We start from the raw sequence: 23,443 nt of genomic DNA on the forward strand, positions 1-23,443 counted from the left end.
TATGTATCAAGTTTATTTTGCATGGGAGCAAAGCCTTCAAATTCAAGAAAATGGTGAGGCATACGTAGAGTTGATAGCGCTTGCACTCTTAACATTTCAATATTTGGGGATGTTTTATGCATTTTTTTTTGCAGTTGTAAGATTAAAATATGCCGTGAGGATAATTAAATGTTGGAAGTGATTGTAATATGAGAAATATTTATATGTAAATCAAAATAGAAGGTTAGACTTCTATGGTTAAATGGAAATCGGTTCGCTATGTGATTTTGAGAGGTTATTACACATGGAAGGTGTGAAAAGTGTTCAGAATTGGGTAATTTTTTGCGTTATACCTTATCTTTTGTTTCTTGTAAATACTAAACAAAACGAATTTGTATTATATTTTGTAAATAAGGAACTTAAATTTGCTTTACAATCATTCCCCATTTTTCGCTAGTTGTTTGTACGTGATTATGTTTTTTTATTTTTAACTGTTCACGCACAAGTGCAACCTCCATCGTTTCACTTGTTAGTTGCTCTTCATTAGGTATATTAATTAGTTAGTATTTTGTTGTTAGTAACTATATAAACACACGAAAATTATAAATGTAAGTAAAATTTTGAGTTCATTATGCAATGTAAGAGTTTAAATTCAAAATTGTCATTACTTTTGAATATATATTTAATAATTATTTAAAAGATAAAAATAAATAAATTCTTTAAAAGAAGTTTAGCATGCCAATGAAATTTAACAACTCATGCTTTTAACATTGTATATTTATAAAATAAAATAAAAAATAAATTCTTAATATTACAAGTTTGAAAATGTCCAATCTATATTTTACTCTAACTAGTTTTCCTTTAACTTCAATAATTGAGACTCATAAATTTTAGAAGTTGATTTACTTCGCTTGATATGTGTAATTAACTATAACATATTAACTTTTATTTATTTATAATTATTTAACTTTTTTATTTAAAGTGTTGTGAATATAAACTAAATAATAAATAATTTAATGATTAATAAATAATCTTAGCATATCTTCCTAAAAGTTAATGCACTCGTTAGCATCCACATTATGTATTCTTTTCATAATTATTCTAACTAGATGTTAATCCACAATAGAATTTAATGTGTTAATGAATATTAAATAGCAATAATATGTAATTCAAAAGTAATATTATTTTGTTTCATAGTATAATATACTATGTTTATGTGCCTAAAGGTAAATATATTTTTGAAGAATTATATATAAGTTAGGTTTTCTTTAGTACAAAAACAAAAGATAAAATATTGTTGACTAATACAATCCATGTAAACTATATTAAAATATGAGACTGCTTTTGAAATAGTTAGACATTTCTTTGTTGTTAAAAATGTACATCTAACTGTAGTATATTTTTCATTTTATATTAGTTTTGAAACATTAGAGTTTCTAAATTTATGTACTTTTTAATATTATCAATTTTATATGTCCATCGTAATTCAGTCAATTTCACTGTCAATCTAAGCATACACTGAATGATATTGTGTGTCTTGCAGATTATTATAACATTTATTCATGATAGATAGTTTGATAAAAACAATGTCCATAATAACCTTAAAAATGTTCAAACAATTCTTTATTGTGAAATTATAGGTGATATATATGGAAGGAACACTATAAAGAAAAATAGAAATTTCTTAATGTTCAAAAAACTTAAATAATAATAATGTTTTTTATATAATAAAAATGTAAGTTACACGAAATTGTCAAGCGAAATAAAAATTCAATACAAAATTGTAACCAAATTATATAGTTATGGTATTTTATATGGATAACCGTTTCAATTACTTTAACTATTGTTTCGTCTAAAATAATTAGAATGTGAAGTTAAAATTTCAAATAATTTTGACACAGTCAAGAAACTTCAAGAGTGAACTGCAAAAATTCACATAGAAGAAAAGGTTGTGGATGTTAAAGACATAGAAAGTTTCTAGTGAAATAGTAAAAAATTAGTGAAATGGTTAGAAGTTTTTCATTTCTAAATATATGATCTTTAACTCATCTCCACAATAATAGTTATATATGATCTTCAAAAATAATTGACAACAGAGGAACAATATTATTGAAGTATTTTATAACTGAGAATGTGTCACAATGGGTGTAGATTGGTTGTGTTTTATAATGTCTTTATCATTGCTTGAATCAAATGCAAGAGAGTGGTTGAAAACATAATATAGATCACTATGTATGTAGTTAAACTTGCATTGTTATGCTTTGAAGATATTGGATGTTTCGTTCTTTTTTGTAATAATTATTGAAAAAAAGGGTTTGATGAGTAATTAGAGCTTTCAAGTGTATTGAGGAGTCATTGAGTGATAAATGGAAGATGAAATTGCATAAAGTATGAAATAATTGTATTTGCATGGACATGTGAAAAGATTTGCGTTACAGATTGGTGAAACTAAATAGAATGAAAATAAAAGATGAAAGAAATAGTATGCTTTGGTAGGTATACCAGATCAAAATATTTGTGAGCTGTCAAATATTAGAGTTTGTTGCATAGATGAAGATGAATTGTCACAAATTGAATTTTGAGTTATGTTTTACTATCTTGTAATAGAAATTGTGTATAAAATGGTAACTATTGACTAATCTTAATTCATATCTCTTTCTTTGAAAATGAATGTCAATAAATTTTCAAAGTAATATTTGTAGAGTTCTTGAGAGTTATAGTCCAAACATTTGTTCACAATCGATTTAGGTTAAGTAAGTCTACCTTAAACCTTCGAGTAGAATAAGATTGCTCCTTAAAATACGACCACTATGATCTAACTCTTCTCTATAACTCACGTCAATTCTCACCAAAAACCTTTTGTATGATGCCTTGTTTTGAAAACTAAATGGAACGAACTCTTCCCTCATTTTCCCATTACACTCTCATGCATATGAATATTGACATGGATTAAGGTAACCATTTAACGCGAACGGAGGATTATGGATGTTCATCTAATTAGTATTGAAATTGATTATATAACATTTATTTGAAATTTTTGATTTTGTGATATTTATGCTATGTTTGACAAAGCTTAAAAGATAACCTAGACACATTTCCGGTAAACAACATGAGATGTTACAACATTTACGCTAAGGTTCTTTGATGGTGTATTTTTACTAGTAAATAAGACATGACATTTCATGGTTGAGAAACATACGTAACAATAACAAAATTCTTTAGCCTGTAATCATCGAGAAAATAATTTAAATATTGTTATTTGCTTAAATAAATTATTGAAAATAATTATCTGAAGTCTAATTTTTCTATTTCTTCTTCAAACTTTTCTCACCCCAATTTATTTCTTTTTTTTTTTATCTCTCCAATTTTATTTTTCATTAGTCTCTCTTTAGAAGAATTTAACTTTTAACATCGAAATAAGTCTATCGTAGAAAACCTATGTTGAAACCAATTAAGTAAAAAAAATTACTTTTTCTTCATCCACTATTATAGCCCTCTTTGTGATATGAACAGAGACCAAGGTAGACGCGAAGATTCAGAAATTGTTTTAAACATCAACACTGAGCGGTAATGACTAAATCAGATTGAGAATAGAGTCATCAAGTATGTGACATGCAATGACTGCTTAATCGAACATCATCCAATCGAACCTTCTATATAGAAATTAGGAATTGTTAGATGTCCTACTCCAAATTATAGACGAGGCTCCAAAAAGCAACCGTTCAATTTTAGTGGGGTGGATAGAGAACAAGATAAAATAAAAAATTTATTTCTTTTCATTTGTTTGTTTGCTTCCATGATAAATAGATATGATAAAAGCATATACTTGTCACAATTTTCTCTTTGATTAAATGAACTCGTAACAGTGTATTGTATCATAAAAAATACACATTCAATCTACATTATCATCTACAAACTCTAGATTTTGATCAAGAGAAAAGTAAAACCTATTACTAATCGCCTAATTATTATGTACATAAAATAGTTTCTCTATATCATAATTAGATAAAGCCACAATAAGAGAAAACTTGATAATTAAATCTCAAAAGGGGTGTAGATTCCTACTCAATCCATTCATGTTGGTAAATATCCCAAATAAATAGTGCTTGTAAGGCAAAAATGATCTTCGTTTATTGTTATCTTTCCTCATTTTGTTCATGACATAAAACTTCTCGTAAGCCGATAATGTAGATTTATTTATATCATCCTTTTTCTTTTTGACAACGATTTTTTGTACCTTCGGCTTGTTGACCATTGATGGCACTGAAGGATTCAATAGAACAAAAGCATCCTTATGGTCACTGTTACTTCGAAGGTTTATATTTTGTCGAAATCTCCACAACTTTGAGGACCCTGTGGAGTTACTTTTTTCGTAACACTCATTTGAAATCTTCACCTCGACCATTATCCTATTTTTCAAGGGCTCTTTATGAGGTTCTTTTGAAATATCACTCGATCTCGAGTTTGAATTTTCAGACATCTCAATAAAAATCTTCTTTAACGGTGGTCGAAGATTTGATGTATCATTATTTGATGCATTCAATAAGAAAATAGATTTGTCAAAATTAAGGAGTATTGATCGTATTTTTCCATTTTCAAATATCTCATCGGCAAATACAGACGTTCCTTGGACATCGGTGCATGCAAAACTAAACTCTTTCTCCTTAAAATTTTCTTCAGCGTTGTTGTGTGTTTGATTTTTGGTACAACAATATGTATCAAGTTTTTCTGGAATGGGAGCAAAGCCACTAAAATCAATAAAATCGTCGTTGTGAATTTCTTGTTTGCTGCAACAATATGTATCAAGTTTATTTTGCATGGGAGCAAAGCCTTCAAATTCAAGAAAATGGTGAGGCATACGTAGAGTTGATAGCGCTTGCACTCTTAACATTTCAATATTTGGGGATGTTTTATGCATTTTTTTTGCAGTTGTAAGATTAAAATATGCCGTGAGGATAATTAAATGTTGGAAGTGATTGTAATATGAGAAATATTTATATATAAATCAAAATAGAAGGTTAGACTTCTATGGTTAAATGGAAATCGGTTCGCTATGTGATTTTGAGAGGTTATTACACATGGAAGGTGTGAAAAGTGTTCAGAATTGGGTAATTTTTTGCGTTATACCTTATCTTTTGTTTCTTGTAAATACTAAACAAAACGAATTTGTATTATATTTTGTAAATAAGGAACTTAAATTTGCTTTACAATCATTCCCCATTTTTCGCTAGTTGTTTGTACGTGATTATGTTTTTTTATTTTTAACTGTTCACGCACAAGTGCAACCTCCATCGTTTCACTTGTTAGTTGCTCTTCATTAGGTATATTAATTAGTTAGTATTTTGTTGTTAGTAACTATATAAACACACGAAAATTATAAATGTAAGTAAAATTTTGAGTTCATTATGCAATGTAAGAGTTTAAATTCAAAATTGTCATTACTTTTGAATATATATTTAATAATTATTTAAAAGATAAAAATAAATAAATTCTTTAAAAGAAGTTTAGCATGCCAATGAAATTTAACAACTCATGCTTTTAACATTGTATATTTATAAAATAAAATAAAAAATAAATTCTTAATATTACAAGTTTGAAAATGTCCAATCTATATTTTACTCTAACTAGTTTTCCTTTAACTTCAATAATTGAGACTCATAAATTTTAGAAGTTGATTTACTTCGCTTGATATGTGTAATTAACTATAACATATTAACTTTTATTTATTTATAATTATTTAACTTTTTTATTTAAAGTGTTGTGAATATAAACTAAATAATAAATAATTTAATGATTAATAAATAATCTTAGCATATCTTCCTAAAAGTTAATGCACTCGTTAGCATCCACATTATGTATTCTTTTCATAATTATTCTAACTAGATGTTAATCCACAATAGAATTTAATGTGTTAATGAATATTAAATAGCAATAATATGTAATTCAAAAGTAATATTATTTTGTTTCATAGTATAATATACTATGTTTATGTGCCTAAAGGTAAATATATTTTTGAAGAATTATATATAAGTTAGGTTTTCTTTAGTACAAAAACAAAAGATAAAATATTGTTGACTAATACAATCCATGTAAACTATATTAAAATATGAGACTGCTTTTGAAATAGTTAGACATTTCTTTGTTGTTAAAAATGTACATCTAACTGTAGTATATTTTTCATTTTATATTAGTTTTGAAACATTAGAGTTTCTAAATTTATGTACTTTTTAATATTATCAATTTTATATGTCCATCGTAATTCAGTCAATTTCACTGTCAATCTAAGCATACACTGAATGATATTGTGTGTCTTGCAGATTATTATAACATTTATTCATGATAGATAGTTTGATAAAAACAATGTCCATAATAACCTTAAAAATGTTCAAACAATTCTTTATTGTGAAATTATAGGTGATATATATGGAAGGAACACTATAAAGAAAAATAGAAATTTCTTAATGTTCAAAAAACTTAAATAATAATAATGTTTTTTTATATAATAAAAATGTAAGTTACACGAAATTGTCAAGCGAAATAAAAATTCAATACAAAATTGTAACCAAATTATATAGTTATGGTATTTTATATGGATAACCGTTTCAATTACTTTAACTATTGTTTCGTCTAAAATAATTAGAATGTGAAGTTAAAATTTCAAATAATTTTGACACAGTCAAGAAACTTCAAGAGTGAACTGCAAAAATTCACATAGAAGAAAAGGTTGTGGATGTTAAAGACATAGAAAGTTTCTAGTGAAATAGTAAAAAATTAGTGAAATGGTTAGAAGTTTTTCATTTCTAAATATATGATCTTTAACTCATCTCCACAATAATAGTTATATATGATCTTCAAAAATAATTGACAACAGAGGAACAATATTATTGAAGTATTTTATAACTGAGAATGTGTCACAATGGGTGTAGATTGGTTGTGTTTTATAATGTCTTTATCATTGCTTGAATCAAATGCAAGAGAGTGGTTGAAAACATAATATAGATCACTATGTATGTAGTTAAACTTGCATTGTTATGCTTTGAAGATATTGGATGTTTCGTTCTTTTTTGTAATAATTATTGAAAAAAAGGGTTTGATGAGTAATTAGAGCTTTCAAGTGTATTGAGGAGTCATTGAGTGATAAATGGAAGATGAAATTGCATAAAGTATGAAATAATTGTATTTGCATGGACATGTGAAAAGATTTGCGTTACAGATTGGTGAAACTAAATAGAATGAAAATAAAAGATGAAAGAAATAGTATGCTTTGGTAGGTATACCAGATCAAAATATTTGTGAGCTGTCAAATATTAGAGTTTGTTGCATAGATGAAGATGAATTGTCACAAATTGAATTTTGAGTTATGTTTTACTATCTTGTAATAGAAATTGTGTATAAAATGGTAACTATTGACTAATCTTAATTCATATCTCTTTCTTTGAAAATGAATGTCAATAAATTTTCAAAGTAATATTTGTAGAGTTCTTGAGAGTTATAGTCCAAACATTTGTTCACAATCGATTTAGGTTAAGTAAGTCTACCTTAAACCTTCGAGTAGAATAAGATTGCTCCTTAAAATACGACCACTATGATCTAACTCTTCTCTATAACTCACGTCAATTCTCACCAAAAACCTTTTGTATGATGCCTTGTTTTGAAAACTAAATGGAACGAACTCTTCCCTCATTTTCCCATTACACTCTCATGCATATGAATATTGACATGGATTAAGGTAACCATTTAACGCGAACGGAGGATTATGGATGTTCATCTAATTAGTATTGAAATTGATTATATAACATTTATTTGAAATTTTTGATTTTGTGATATTTATGCTATGTTTGACAAAGCTTAAAAGATAACCTAGACACATTTCCGGTAAACAACATGAGATGTTACAACATTTACGCTAAGGTTCTTTGATGGTGTATTTTTACTAGTAAATAAGACATGACATTTCATGGTTGAGAAACATACGTAACAATAACAAAATTCTTTAGCCTGTAATCATCGAGAAAATAATTTAAATATTGTTATTTGCTTAAATAAATTATTGAAAATAATTATCTGAAGTCTAATTTTTCTATTTCTTCTTCAAACTTTTCTCACCCCAATTTATTTCTTTTTTTTTTTATCTCTCCAATTTTATTTTTCATTAGTCTCTCTTTAGAAGAATTTAACTTTTAACATCGAAATAAGTCTATCGTAGAAAACCTATGTTGAAACCAATTAAGTAAAAAAAATTACTTTTTCTTCATCCACTATTATAGCCCTCTTTGTGATATGAACAGAGACCAAGGTAGACGCGAAGATTCAGAAATTGTTTTAAACATCAACACTGAGCGGTAATGACTAAATCAGATTGAGAATAGAGTCATCAAGTATGTGACATGCAATGACTGCTTAATCGAACATCATCCAATCGAACCTTCTATATAGAAATTAGGAATTGTTAGATGTCCTACTCCAAATTATAGACGAGGCTCCAAAAAGCAACCGTTCAATTTTAGTGGGGTGGATAGAGAACAAGATAAAATAAAAAATTTATTTCTTTTCATTTGTTTGTTTGCTTCCATGATAAATAGATATGATAAAAGCATATACTTGTCACAATTTTCTCTTTGATTAAATGAACTCGTAACAGTGTATTGTATCATAAAAAATACACATTCAATCTACATTATCATCTACAAACTCTAGATTTTGATCAAGAGAAAAGTAAAACCTATTACTAATCGCCTAATTATTATGTACATAAAATAGTTTCTCTATATCATAATTAGATAAAGCCACAATAAGAGAAAACTTGATAATTAAATCTCAAAAGGGGTGTAGATTCCTACTCAATCCATTCATGTTGGTAAATATCCCAAATAAATAGTGCTTGTAAGGCAAAAATGATCTTCGTTTATTGTTATCTTTCCTCATTTTGTTCATGACATAAAACTTCTCGTAAGCCGATAATGTAGATTTATTTATATCATCCTTTTTCTTTTTGACAACGATTTTTTGTACCTTCGGCTTGTTGACCATTGATGGCACTGAAGGATTCAATAGAACAAAAGCATCCTTATGGTCACTGTTACTTCGAAGGTTTATATTTTGTCGAAATCTCCACAACTTTGAGGACCCTGTGGAGTTACTTTTTTCGTAACACTCATTTGAAATCTTCACCTCGACCATTATCCTATTTTTCAAGGGCTCTTTATGAGGTTCTTTTGAAATATCACTCGATCTCGAGTTTGAATTTTCAGACATCTCAATAAAAATCTTCTTTAACGGTGGTCGAAGATTTGATGTATCATTATTTGATGCATTCAATAAGAAAATAGATTTGTCAAAATTAAGGAGTATTGATCGTATTTTTCCATTTTCAAATATCTCATCGGCAAATACAGACGTTCCTTGGACATCGGTGCATGCAAAACTAAACTCTTTCTCCTTAAAATTTTCTTCAGCGTTGTTGTGTGTTTGATTTTTGGTACAACAATATGTATCAAGTTTTTCTGGAATGGGAGCAAAGCCACTAAAATCAATAAAATCGTCGTTGTGAATTTCTTGTTTGCTGCAACAATATGTATCAAGTTTATTTTGCATGGGAGCAAAGCCTTCAAATTCAAGAAAATGGTGAGGCATACGTAGAGTTGATAGCGCTTGCACTCTTAACATTTCAATATTTGGGGATGTTTTATGCATTTTTTTTGCAGTTGTAAGATTAAAATATGCCGTGAGGATAATTAAATGTTGGAAGTGATTGTAATATGAGAAATATTTATATATAAATCAAAATAGAAGGTTAGACTTCTATGGTTAAATGGAAATCGGTTCGCTATGTGATTTTGAGAGGTTATTACACATGGAAGGTGTGAAAAGTGTTCAGAATTGGGTAATTTTTTGCGTTATACCTTATCTTTTGTTTCTTGTAAATACTAAACAAAACGAATTTGTATTATATTTTGTAAATAAGGAACTTAAATTTGCTTTACAATCATTCCCCATTTTTCGCTAGTCGTTTGTACGTGATTATGTTTTTTTATTTTTAACTGTTCACGCGCAAGTGCAACCTCCATCGTTTCACTTGTTAGTTGCTCTTCATTAGGTATATTAATTAGTTAGTATTTTGTTGTGAGTAACTATATAAACACACGAAAATTATAAATGTAAGTAAAATTTTGAGTTCATTATGCAATGTAAGAGTTTAAATTCAAAATTGTCATTACTTTTGAATATATATTTAATAATTATTTAAAATAAATAATAAAAGAAGTTTAGCATGCCAATGAAATTTAACAACTCATGCCTTTAACATTGTATATTTATAAAATAAAATAAAAAATAAATTCTTAATATTACAAGTTTGAAAATGTCCAATCTGTATTTTACTCTAACTAGTTTTCCTATAACTTCAATAATTGAGACTCATAAATTTTAGAAGTTGATTTACTTCGCTTGATATGTGTAATTAACTATAACATATTAACTTTTATTTATTTATAATTATTTAACTTTTTTATATAAAGTGTTGTGAATATAAACTAAATAATAAATAATTTAATGATTAATAAATAATCTTAGCATATCTTCCTAAAAGTTAATGCACTCGTAAGCATCGACATTATGTATTCTTTTCATAATTATTCTAACTAGATGTTAATCCACAATAGAATTTAATGTGTTAATGAATATTAAATAGCAATAATATGTAATTCAAAAGTAATATTATTTTGTTTCATAGTATAATATACTATGTTTATGTGCCTAAAGGTAAATATATTTTTGAAGAATTATATATAAGTTAGGTTTTCTTTAGTACAAAAACAAAAGATAAAATATTATTGACTAATACAATCCATGTAAACTATATTAAAGTTTGAGACTGTTTTTGAAATAGTTAGACATTTCTTTGTTGTTAAAAATGTACATCTAACTGTAATATATTTTTCATTTTATATTAGTTTTGAAACATTAGATTTTCTAAATTTATGTACTTTTTAATATTATCAATTTTATATGTTCATCGTAATTCTGCAATTTCACTGTCAATCTAAGCATACACTGAATGATATTGTGTGTCTTGCATATTATTATAACATTTATTCATGATAGATAGTTTGATAAAAACAATGTCCATAATAACCTTCAAAATGTTCAAACAATTCTTTATTGTGAAATAATAGGTGATATATATGGAAGGAACACTATAAAGCAAAATTGAAATTTCTTAATGTTCAAAAAACTTAAATAATAATAATGTTTTTTATATAATAAAAATGTAAGTTACACGAAATTGTCAAGCGAAATAAAAATTCAATACAAAAATGTAACCAAATTATATAGTTATGGTATTTTGTATGGATAACCGTTTCAATTACTTTAACTATTGTTTCTTCTAAAATAATTAGAATGTGAAGTTAAGTTTTCAAATAATTTTAGAGTATGTAGCATAGATGAAGATGAATTGTCGCAAATAGAATTTTGAGTTATGTTTTACTATCTTGTAATAAAAATTGTGTATAAAACGGTAACTATTGACTAATCTTAATTCATATCTCTTTCTTTGAAAATGAATGTCAATACATTTTCAAAGTAATATTTGTAGAGTTCTTGAGAGATATAGTCCAAACATTTGTTCACAATCGATTTAGGTTAAGTACGTCTACCTTAAACCTTCGAGTAGAATAAGATTTCTCTTTAAAATACGACCACTATGATCTAAAAGGAACATACTCTTTCCTCATTTTCCCATTACACTCTCATGCATATGAATATTGACATGGGTTAAGGTAACCATTTAACGCGAACGGGGGATTATGGATGTTCATCTGATTAGTATTAAAATGGATTGTATAACGTTTATTTGAAATTTTTGATTTCGTGATATTTATGCTATGTTTGAAAAAGCTTAAAAGATAACCTAGACACATTTCTGGTAAGCAACATGATATGTTACGACATTTACACTAAGGCTCTTTGATGGTGAATTTTTACTAATAAATAAGACATTATATTTCATTGTTGAGAAACATACGTAAGAATAACAAAATTCTTTAGCTGGTAATCATCGAGAAAATAATATAAGCATGCACTGAATGATATTGTGTGTCGTAGAGATTATTATAAGATTTATTCATGAGTGATAGTTCGATAAAAACAATGTTCATAATAACCTTCAAAATACTGAAAAATTCTTTACTGTAAAAATATAGGTGATGTATATAGAAGGAACACTATAAAGCAAAATTTCTTAATGTTCAAAAAACTGAAATAATAATAATATTTTTTATATAAAAAAATGTTAGTTACACGAAATTGTCAACTCAAATTAAAATTCAATACAAAAATGTAACCAAATTCTATAGTTACGGTATTTTGTATGGATATCCGTTTCAATTACTTTAACTATTGATTTGTCTAAAATAATTAGAATGTGAAATTAAATTTTAAAATAATTATTTGACACACTCAAGAAACTTCGAGAGTGAATTGCAAAAATTTACTTGTGGATGTTTAAGATATAAAAGGTTTCTAGTAAAATTGTTAAAACTTGAATATAACTTGCGCATTACGCAAGTGTAATTTTTAAAATTTTCGTTTAATGTAATTGTTTTTAAAAGTTTAAAGATAATATTTAAGGAGTTTAATTGTATCAATATGATCAGAAAAAGTTTCAATATATATGTGTAAGTTTCTTAATTTATTAGAATAGTTGTTGTATAACAAAAGAATAATAGACTGGAAACAATTTAATATTTTGTAATAAAATGAGTGATTTTCACTCTCAAATATATCATTAAAAAAATATGAGTGATTGTTTGTAAACAAAATTAGAAAGATTAAAATAAAATTTGAGTGACTTTCACTCTAAAAATATTATTTAAAAAAGATGTGATTGTTTGTATATATTTTGTTTTGTTTTAAACAATCAATCATTATAGAATATTTTCTTCCTATAAAAATTAGTAAATATATTTTGCAAGTATTGATTTAAGATATATTTGTAAACATTGATTTTTATATGATCGTTATTTATATTTTTGTTTTACTTTTAATCTTTAGTACTATTTTTTTTTTTACTAATTGAATGAATTACTATTTCTTATATTTTATGTTTCATGTCTCATTTCCACTTAAGTTTTTGATACTTAATTAGAAGTATTATGAGTTATTTTCACTCTAAAAATATTAAAGAAAGATGAGTGATTGTTTGAATATATTTTGTTTATCCTTTTGGGAGTGTATATATTGAACAACTTCAGAGTACTATTTTTGACGATAAAAACACAAAATAATATTGAAAATGATAAGGCATCTCACTACTTGATTTTGATTATTTTTCCGTCAATTGTAACTATGTTCTGATCTTGATTAAATATATTTTTTTTGTATTAAAGGAATAAAATTTATATCCGAGTACTAATAAGAGAAAAATAAACACAAATTATATATTACATTGAAAATATTTAATGTATAATTTAACATTTTTAATTTTTTATAAATATTATTTGCTTTTTTTTTTCTTTTTTTTTTTTTTTGCAAAGGCTTGCTAATTTAAATGATTGTGTTTAAATATTTTGTATTTATTTTAATTTAAACTTCATTAGATTGTTTGTGCATAAGTTTAATTATTGATTTTTAATATGTGATGATTATGTTTTTATATATTTTGTGATAAATTATCACTACGCGAAAAAACGGATATTACAGCGCTTTTTTTAAGCCATTTACAGCGCTTTTTCAAAAAAATAAGCGCTGTGGAAACGAGCGCTGTAAATGATACAACAGCGCTTTTAAAAAAGCGCTATAAAACATGTAAATACAACGCGCGCTTGTTATGCACATTTTACAGCGGTTCTTCACAAAAAGTGCTGTAATGTGCACCCCATTATATGAGTTACGGGTGTGCATTTTACAGCGCTTTCTCAAAAAAGCGCTCTAAAATGCACACCCATAACTCATATACGAGTGGGCATATTACAGCGCTTTCTCACAAAAGCGCTGTAATATGCCCACCCATAATTTCATATATGGGTGTGCATATTACAGCGCTTTCTCAAAAAAGCGCTGTAAAATGCCCACCCATAATTTCATATTATGGGTCTGCATTTTACAGCGCTTTTCTTGTACATTTTACAGCGCTTTCTCACGAAAGCGCTGTAAAAGGTGCACCATTAAAGCGCTTTAGAACAACATTTTACAGCGCTTTCACAAAGAAGCGCTGTAAAATGCCCACCCATAATTTCATTTTATGGGTCTGCATTTTACAGCGCTTTTCTTGTACATTTTACAGCGCTTTCTCACGAAAGCGCTGTACAAGGTGCACCATTAAAGCGCTTTAGAACAACATTTTACAACATTGTCTGGATCGAGTTTGAACATCGACATCTTATGCGGAGACAAGAATGAGTATTTATTTGACAGTTTCCTCGTGCACACGACCTTCTCGTACAAAAACCTTCAATGAAAATTTTAAACTAGATTAATTACCAATACATTTAATTAATTACAAATAAATGCAATTAAAAGTATTTTTTACCTTATGTACAAGCTGATTACAGTAACACTCAGCTCCTTATGTTCGAGAAGATCGTACATTTGCTCCTTTTCGAGGTATTCAATATACTCATCTCCAAAGATGTCTTGATTCATTTGTACAATGGGCGAATCGTTGCTGCTGCCCATGTTCCTTTTTATTTGGATGTCAAGACACGCCCCGTATTTACCAAGGCGTGGCTGACTTTTATTAGGAGCAGCAGCAGCAGCGACCGATTTTCCCCGATCCAGATTTTTTGTTGCTGCAAGTTTTGCAGCTTTATTACCCTCCAGCCTTTGTAGTTTGGCAGCCCTATTAACCTCCAATTTTTGAGGTCTGCTGCCTTTTTTTGGCTGTAGGGGTGGTTTATTTATTTGGACCTACAAAAATGAGGTAAAATGTTAGTTTATTGAATCTGAAAAAATAAAAAACCTTAGGCAATAAATGTGACAAACCTTTTCGGGAGATGTAACTGATTTGTCCTTGGGAATCTTTTTTTCGAGGGCAACAAGGTGTGTGGGCCATGCCACGTAACTGCCAATAGCGTCGCTTAAGAACTTCATATCTCCATCGTTGTCCGGTATGGGCAACGGTGCAGTTGGTTCGAAAGCAACCGTAGGCGATACTTTGACATGGCCCGCGGGGATCGGAATATTGTGCAATACTTCTCCCGAAGTATTGTGCAATATTCCTTTTCCCACCTTCCGTTGAGTCGGCGAGGACAAGTATAGGACACATGTAGTGACACCCTACATCAATAGTTAAAACATAAGTACAGTTAATATATAAGTTTGTTTAATACATAAGTAATTACATAAGCAAGTAAGTAGTAAGTAATTAATTACCTCGGGAATACTCTTCAAACCGACGTTGCAACTCCCGGTTTCACTCTCCATTTGTATTTCAGGTTGGAGCTGAACCGGAAGTTGCTTGTCTTTATTCGTATTCACCAAGAGTGCCACTTGCTCCGATAAGATTCTGAGCTTCTCTAATACTTCCTCGTTGGAAGGTTTTTGGCGCTTCTCTTGAGGAAAAAAGCTTTTGGGAGTTACGCCAAATCCTTTCCCCCTCACTCGACCGGAATACTCAGGGACATTAAACACTTTCCCAAGAATGTCCCTGCACGTATCCTTGTTGCCCTCTTGAGTTTCAGAACTTTGTTCAATAGTTTCCTAAAATACATGTAACATTAAAAAGATAAGTTCAATAGCATTTTTAAAATACAATATTAAAAAATATTAAAGTGATAATATACTTACACAAAGTTCTACAACTTTCTTGACATTTTCATTATCAACCACTCCTTCTTTGTTAACACGCGCTTCCTTCCATAAGATATGACGACCCAAGGGTTGATCGGCTTGGGTGTCTTTTCTCTATTCGTTAAAATCATAAACAAAATAATACAAATTAGTTACACACTATAGTTTATAATACAAATTACAAGTGATGTTTAATTACTTACAATTTTTTGTTCAAGGCGTGCATATCCCATACGTGATTTCTTGTATGGGTGTTTTGGGTTGCTTGCCCGTTCGCGATTTGCCTTACTAATATTCTATATAAAAAAAAAATAGCAATTGTGTAAAAATTTAAAATACGCTACGAATATGAATAATAAAACACAAATGCTAATAAATTAATCACTTACGACAAACGCCGGGTCAGAACGTTTGGAAACAAATGCACTCCATTCATCCTTTGATATATAATGTTGATATATCTTTGGAGGTTCAGCATTTGTGTTTCCTTCTCTATCTTTTAGATAGAAATTTGAGAGATGGGATCTAAATCCACGATGGATTTTCCCAGCAACTCTCAAAACATATGACTTTCGTTCCTCATCAAGAACAAAAGTGGTCTGCAATGAAAACAATTATAAGTAATGTATTTTACAGAAAAAAAATTATAAATGACAAAAGAGTAGATCAAAATATTTACTTGAATGTCATTCCAGATGATATCTTTGGCATCCTTCAACGCCTTATCTCTCCAGTTGTCTATTGTTATTGGGACATTTTGACGAACAACAGCCCCAATGTAGCTTACAAACATGGAGCTGTTGGGGTCAACTGGCTGACCACTCTCGTTCCAGCCAACCTAATAAACTCATATAGTAAGTACATGCCCTAAACCCTAAAAAAAGATAAAAAAACACACAGCAAACAGAGTATATATAGTATACCTCAAATTTAATGCCACTGCTCCGTGCTTTAATCACCCTTTGCATGATAGTTGCACCACGTTTGACTTCTTTTTCGTAAGTCTTAGAGGTGCCAACTTCTTCATTTTGAACTTCTAAATCTTTGTTTGTATCCATTTAACTACAACAAGTTCAACATGCACTTTAGTATAACATCAACAAGCTCAACATGGATCATGCATTATTATAAACAAACTCAACATGTATCAGTATATCTTAAAAAAGCTCAACATGCATTCTAATGATTACAAAAATTTAATAACATCAATACCTGAATAATGATGGTTCGAAGAAAGACGAAATGCAAAGAAAAGAGGGTTTGCAGAAAGTTCACAGAAATATGGTTCACAGAAATACGGTTTGAAGAAATACGTAATGAGGGTTACGTATTTCAATGAAAATATATTGTGTGAAATGGGAGAGATGATCTTGGATGGAAATAAGGTTCGAAATGAAGGAGATGATCGTGGAAATAAGGTTCGTAAAGGACGGGATGATAGGGTTTGCAAAAGAAGAGAAGAAATGAAGGTTGAGATGAAGGTTACGTAATGAAGAGGAAACTGAAGAGGTAACTGTTATATATACGTAACACTTTTACAGCGCTTTTTATAAGCCTTTTACAGCGCTTATTTTGTAAAGCGCTCTAAAAGGCTTCTTTAGTTAAATTTTTAAAAGGCTCTTTTACAGCGCTTTTTTCAAATAAGCGCTGTAAAAGACCTCCGTGTGTTATTATGTTATTTGAATGCCTTTTACAGCGCTTTTTTCAAATAAGCGCTGTAAAAGACCTCCGTGTGTTATTATGTTATTTGAATGCCTTTTACAGCGCTTTTTTCAAATAAGCGCTGTAAAAGACCTCCGTGTGTTATTATGTTATATGAATGCCTTTTACAGCGCTTTCACACATAAGCGCTCTAAAAGGCTTCTTTAGTTAAATTTTTAAAAGGCTCTTTTACAGCGCTTTTTTCAAATAAGCGCTGTAAAAGACCTCCGTGTGTTATTATGTTATATGAATGCCTTTTACAGCGCTTTCACACATAAGCGCTCTAAAAGGCTTCTTTAGTTAAATTTTTAAAAGGCTCTTTTACAGCGCTTTTTTCAAATAAGCGCTGTAAAAGACCTCCGTGTGTTATTATGTTATTTGAATGCCTTTTACAGCGCTTTTACACATAAGCGCTCTAAAATGTCTCTTTATGTTAATTTTAAGAGGCTCTTTTACAGCGCTTTTCCCAAATAAGCGCTGTAAAAGACCTCCGTGTGTTATTATGTTATATGAATGTTTTTTAAAGCCTTTTACAGCGCTTTTCCACATAAGCGCTCTAAAATGTCTCTTTATGTTAATTTTAAAAGGCTCTTTTACAGCGCTTTTTCCAAATAAGCGCTGTAAAAGGCCTTATTGTTTTTGTGTTTTGTTATGTTATGTTATTTTTTAAACAAGCTCAACATGCATGCAAAACCCACATAGTAGTAACTGGTCACCACAAAAATCCCTTCCTCTTCACCAAACTCTTCTCCTTTTATGCATCTTCTTCACAAACATCAAAGCTTACTCTTTCACAATTCAATCTCCACCTCAACACCCTTTTTATCTCTTTACATTCTCTTTCCTTCTTAAATCGAAACTTAATTGGTATTCAGGATCATTGCCATGTTGCGAAAAATGGGTTTGTGTCTGGTGTTTTTGGGGATTCCCATGATGCGTACAAGGTGTTTGAAGAAATGGGTTTGTGTCTGATGTTTTTTGGATTCCCATGATGCGTACAAGGTGTTTGAAGAAATGGGTTTGTGTCTGATGTTTTTTGGATTCCCATGATGCGTACAAGGTGTTTGAAGAAATTAGGTGTCTGATGAATATTATTTTTAAAGCTTTTTTACAGCGCTTTGTCAAATAAGCGCTGTAAAATGTCTTTTTTACTCACTTTCAAAAGAGTCGTTTACAGCGCTTTGTGTGAAAAGCGCTGTAAAAGGTATAAAACACTCATTATTTTATTTTTAAAAGGATCTTTTACAGCGCTTTTTAAGATAAGCGCTGTAAAATGTCTCTTTATTTTATTTTTGTGTTTGGTTTATTTGGGTTGGGATGACATTAAAAACATTTTTATCATTGTTTATTGGATTAAAAATATTGTTATCATTGTCTTTATCACAATACTTTAGGAGATGATGAATTATTAGAAATGAGTATTCTGAAGAATCTATATATATATATGCACTGAGCAAAAGAGAATCTCTCTATTCAGTTCAGTTCAGTTCATGTAAATTACTAATTTATATTCAGTTCAGTTCATGTAAATCAAGCTAAATATAAAACACTCATTGTTACATGAACTTGGTATAAAACACTCAAATCAAGCTAAATATAAGCAGAAAATAAATTAATCAGAAAATAAATTAATCAGAACTTAGTATAAAACACTCAATTCAGATTACATGCATATTTACAATAACACAGTTCAGATTACATGCATAGCTTATATAAAACAATTAAACATATATATACATTAAGATGCCCTTCTTCTTTTCCTGGTGACATTCACATTTGTTTGTCCATTTACAATACGAAACGATGGATTAATCCAAATTCCCTCATCATGATCATCTCTAAGATATAAACCATCATCAGTTGAATCAATTTCATGTGGTTGTTGTGATGTTGCAAATAAAAGATCATTACCAACATCTTCATCATTATTGTTATCATCACTTATTTTATTGGTCGATAGGACAACAGACCATTTATCATTAGAAGGATCAGTGACATAAAACACTTGTTGAGCTTGCGACGCTAAAATAAAAGGCTCGTCTTTGTATCCCACCCTATTAAAATCGACAAGCAAGAATCCTGACTCATCAATCCGAACGCCATTATTATTATCGACCCACTTGCAACCAAATATGGGAACACGAAACATTGTGTAGTCTAACTCCCATATGCGCTCGATAACCCCAAAATATGATAGATTTGCATATATTGGGTTTTTGTCTTTTGCACTTGAGACATGCATCGCTTCAGCTACGAGAGTGACTCCACTATTTTGCATAGTGGTCTGATCATCTTGTTCTTTGGTATAAAATGTGTAGCCGTTAATAACATAACCAGTGTAAGAAAAGACATGTAAGCTCGGACCATTTGCTAGCCACCTCAATCTATTTGAAATTGATCCGGGGTCTATATCAAATTTTGACATTATGTGATTTTTTAACCATGTTACAAAACTTCGATTGTGCTCTCGAGTTATCCAATTTTGATTCCTATTCATGTTCAAACGAGATAACTGATCAATGTGTATTGTAACATACGGTTGAACCTCATCATCATTGTGCAGAACATACAATTGTGCCTGCTCCCATTCTGTCCTTGATATAGTCAGTAGTCTCCTTCCAGTTATCCCTTCTCCTGATAGTCTTCCCGAATGACGAGACATGGGAAGCCCTATGGATTCAACATTGGACAGATATTCAGTACAAAATTCAGCAGCCTCTTCAACAATGTATCGTTCAGCAATACAACCTTCTGGTCGACTTCTACTTTTTACGTACCCTTTTAATATTTTCATATATCGTTCTATCGGATACATCCATCTCATATAAGCTGGCCCACAAAGTTGTGTCTCCTTAACCAGATGAACAGTAAGGTGAACCATTATATCAAAAAACGATGGTGGGAAATACATTTCAAGCTCACACAAAGTAACAACAATTTCCCTCTGCAATGTCGGTAATTTCTGAGGGTCGATCACTTTACTACAAATTTCCCTGAAGAAGAAACATAATCTAGTTAAGGCTAGTCGAACTTTTTCAGGTAAAATGGAACGTATACCTATTGGTAGCAAATGCTCCATTATAATATGACAATCATGGGTCTTCAAACCTTTTAACTTGAGGTCTTTCATACAAACCAAATTTTTAATGTTCGAAGAGTATCCTTCTGGAACTTTAACTTCGTGTAGAAATTTACATAAAACAATTTTTTCCTTTCTAGATAGAGTATGAGCGGCTGGAGGTAGATATGTGCGATTTCCTTTCTTTACTGGAGCCAGTTCATTTCTTATTCCCATATCGACCAAGTCCAATCTTGCATTGACGCCATCTTTAGACTTTCCTGGAACATTGAGTAACGTACCAATAACACTTTCAAATACATTTTTTTCAATATGCATCACATCGAGGAAATGTCTTACATACAATGACTTCCAATATGGCAATTCAAAGAAAATTGACTTTTTCTTCCACCCAGTTTTCACCAGCTCTCCCGCAAAAGGTTTGCCAAATTTATTGGTCAAACCTTGTACTTTTTCAAGTATTTGATATCCAGTCGGTGCTAAAGGAGCTTTACCTTCCTCTGATTTTCCATTGAATGCATTTCTCCACCCACGATACTGATGACTATAAGGTAAAAATCTACGATGTCCAAGAAACACATTCTTCTTACAATGTTTCAACCGCATCCAATTTGTACTCTCTTCACATATAGGACATGCACACTGACCTTTAATGCTATATCCTGATAAATTACCATATGCTGGAAAATCATTAATTATGCCGAACAACATAACCCTTAAATTGAAACATTCTTTCTTATACCCATCATAAACTTCCACACCTGTCTCCCACATACTTTTTAAATTTTCGATTAGAGGAGTCAAGTATACGTCGATATCATTCCCCGGTTGTTTGGGTCCAGAAATTAACAGAGACAACATCATAAACTTACGCTTCATACATAACCATGGAGGTAGGTTATATATTACCAAAATCACAGGCCACGTGCTATGTGAGATGCTTTGAAGACCATGTGGATTCATTCCATCAGTAGAAAGTGCAAGTCTTAGATTTCTTGACTCTATCCCGAATTCAGGATACTCGTGATCAATTTTTGCCCATTGTGGGGAATCTGCAGGGTGTCGAAACATTCCATCTCTAATTCTTTCATCTGCATGCCATGTCAAGTGTTTTGAATCTTCTTCACTGCGATACATGCGCCTAAATCTTGGTATTATAGGAAAATACCACACGACTTTTGCTGGAGTAGATTCTTTCTTCTTATATCGAGAGACATTGCATTTCGGACACGCCTTAAGTAGTTCATATTCGTTTCGAAATAAAATGCAATCGTTAGGACACGCATGAATCCTTTCGTAACTCATTCCAATAGAACACAAAATCCGTTTAGCCTCGTAGGTTCGACTGGGAAGTTCATTATCATCTGGCAACATATCTTTTATGAGTGTTAATAATTCCGTAAAGCTTTTATCAGACCATCCATTACTCGCTTTTAAGTTGTACAACTTTAATATCGCTGACAGTCTTGTGAATTTAGTACAACCATTATATAATTCTTTCTCTGCATCACTCAACAAACTTTCAAACATTTTAGGACAATCTCGAAGATCTTCTTCAACTGCTTTTGCAATCTCATCAACTCGGTCCGGCTCATATGTATCTGTATCGAAGTCAGTTGAAGCATATGTCGAACTATTCTCAAAATTAATGTTTCCTTTTTTTTTCTCACCATGTCTTATCCAACATGTGTAGCTTTGATCAATTCCATTACATACTAGATGTCCTTCTAATTCATCTTCTCTAACACGTTTTCCAAAACAACATTTTAAACAAGGACAAACTACTCTATTTGGATCTTTTGCATTCTTCACTGCAAACTCAACAAACTCCTTCACTCCAATTTCATACTCTTTTGACAATCGATTGGCTGAAATCCATTTCCTATCCATATTATACCACCTATATAAATGCAGTAACAAAAATAATAAGCTTTCAAAACATATCAACAAGTTTCAAAAAGAAACCAATATCAACTAAAAATTTCAAAACAGAACAGATCATGTGGTATGAGTTTTTGACAATTTTTGACAATTTCAAAACATAACAGATCATGTGTAAAAAATACCTTAGACAACGTAGATGGCCGCACAGTACGTAGAGGATATTAGGGTTCCCAACGTATATAATTATTTGAAAGATGTAGAGGATATGAGGGTTTCCAACGTATATAATTATTTTAAAGATGTATTTTACAGCGCTTGTGAAAAACGCGCTGTAATAGGTAGTTAAATTCAATGAAAGCGCATGTGTTTTACAGCGCTTGTGAAAAAAGCGCTGTAATAGGTAGTTAAATTCAATGAAAGCGCATGTGTTTTACAGCGCTTGTGAAAAAAGCGCTGTAATAGGTAGTTAAATTCAATGAAAGCGCATGTGTTTTACAGCGCTTGTGAAAAAAGCGCTGTAATAGGTAGTTAAATTCAATGAAAGCGCATGTGTTTTACAGCGCTTGTGAAAAAAGCGCTGTAATAGGTAGTTAAATTCAATGAAAGCGCATGTGTTTTACAGCGCTTGTGAAAAACGCGCTGTAATAGGTAGTTAAATTCAATGAAAGCGCATGTGTTTTACAGCGCTTGTGAAAAAAGCGCTGTAATAGGTAGTTAAATTCAATGAAAGCGCATGTGTTTTACAGCGCTTGTGAAAAAAGCGCTGTAACTGATTCGCGAAAGCGCTTCCTTTTACAGCGCTTTTTTGACAAGCGCTGTAAAATCCTTATAACGTGATGCGCAAACGTTATATGACCTACTACAGCGCTTGTTTTACAGCGCTTTACATAAAAAGCGCTGTAATAGGTTCCGTTATTTTTAAAATATAATTACAACAGCGCTTGTGTTTAGAAAGCGCTGTAAAATGGGCGCTGTAAAATGGTTGCTACATTTTAATTATTAAAATATTAT

At 30.1% G+C, this 23,443-nt stretch overlaps 2 protein-coding genes across 2 annotated transcripts; both read right to left on the reverse strand.

Moving 5' to 3' along the window:
- Positions 1–4,021: 4,021 nt before the first annotated feature.
- LOC101514199 (uncharacterized) lies at positions 4,022–4,897 on the reverse strand. The gene has a single exon (XM_004509891.1). The coding sequence runs from the start codon at positions 4,895–4,897 to the stop codon at positions 4,022–4,024; it is 876 nt and encodes a 291-aa protein (XP_004509948.1).
- Positions 4,898–8,796: 3,899 nt separating this feature from the next.
- LOC101514522 (uncharacterized) lies at positions 8,797–9,672 on the reverse strand. The gene has a single exon (XM_004509892.1). The coding sequence runs from the start codon at positions 9,670–9,672 to the stop codon at positions 8,797–8,799; it is 876 nt and encodes a 291-aa protein (XP_004509949.1).
- Between the last annotated feature and the right edge of the window lie 13,771 nt (positions 9,673–23,443).

The sequence above is a fragment of the Cicer arietinum genome, chromosome 7 (genome assembly GCF_000331145.2).
Source record: "Cicer arietinum cultivar CDC Frontier isolate Library 1 chromosome 7, Cicar.CDCFrontier_v2.0, whole genome shotgun sequence".
Classification (NCBI taxonomy): Eukaryota; Viridiplantae; Streptophyta; class Magnoliopsida; order Fabales; family Fabaceae; genus Cicer; species Cicer arietinum.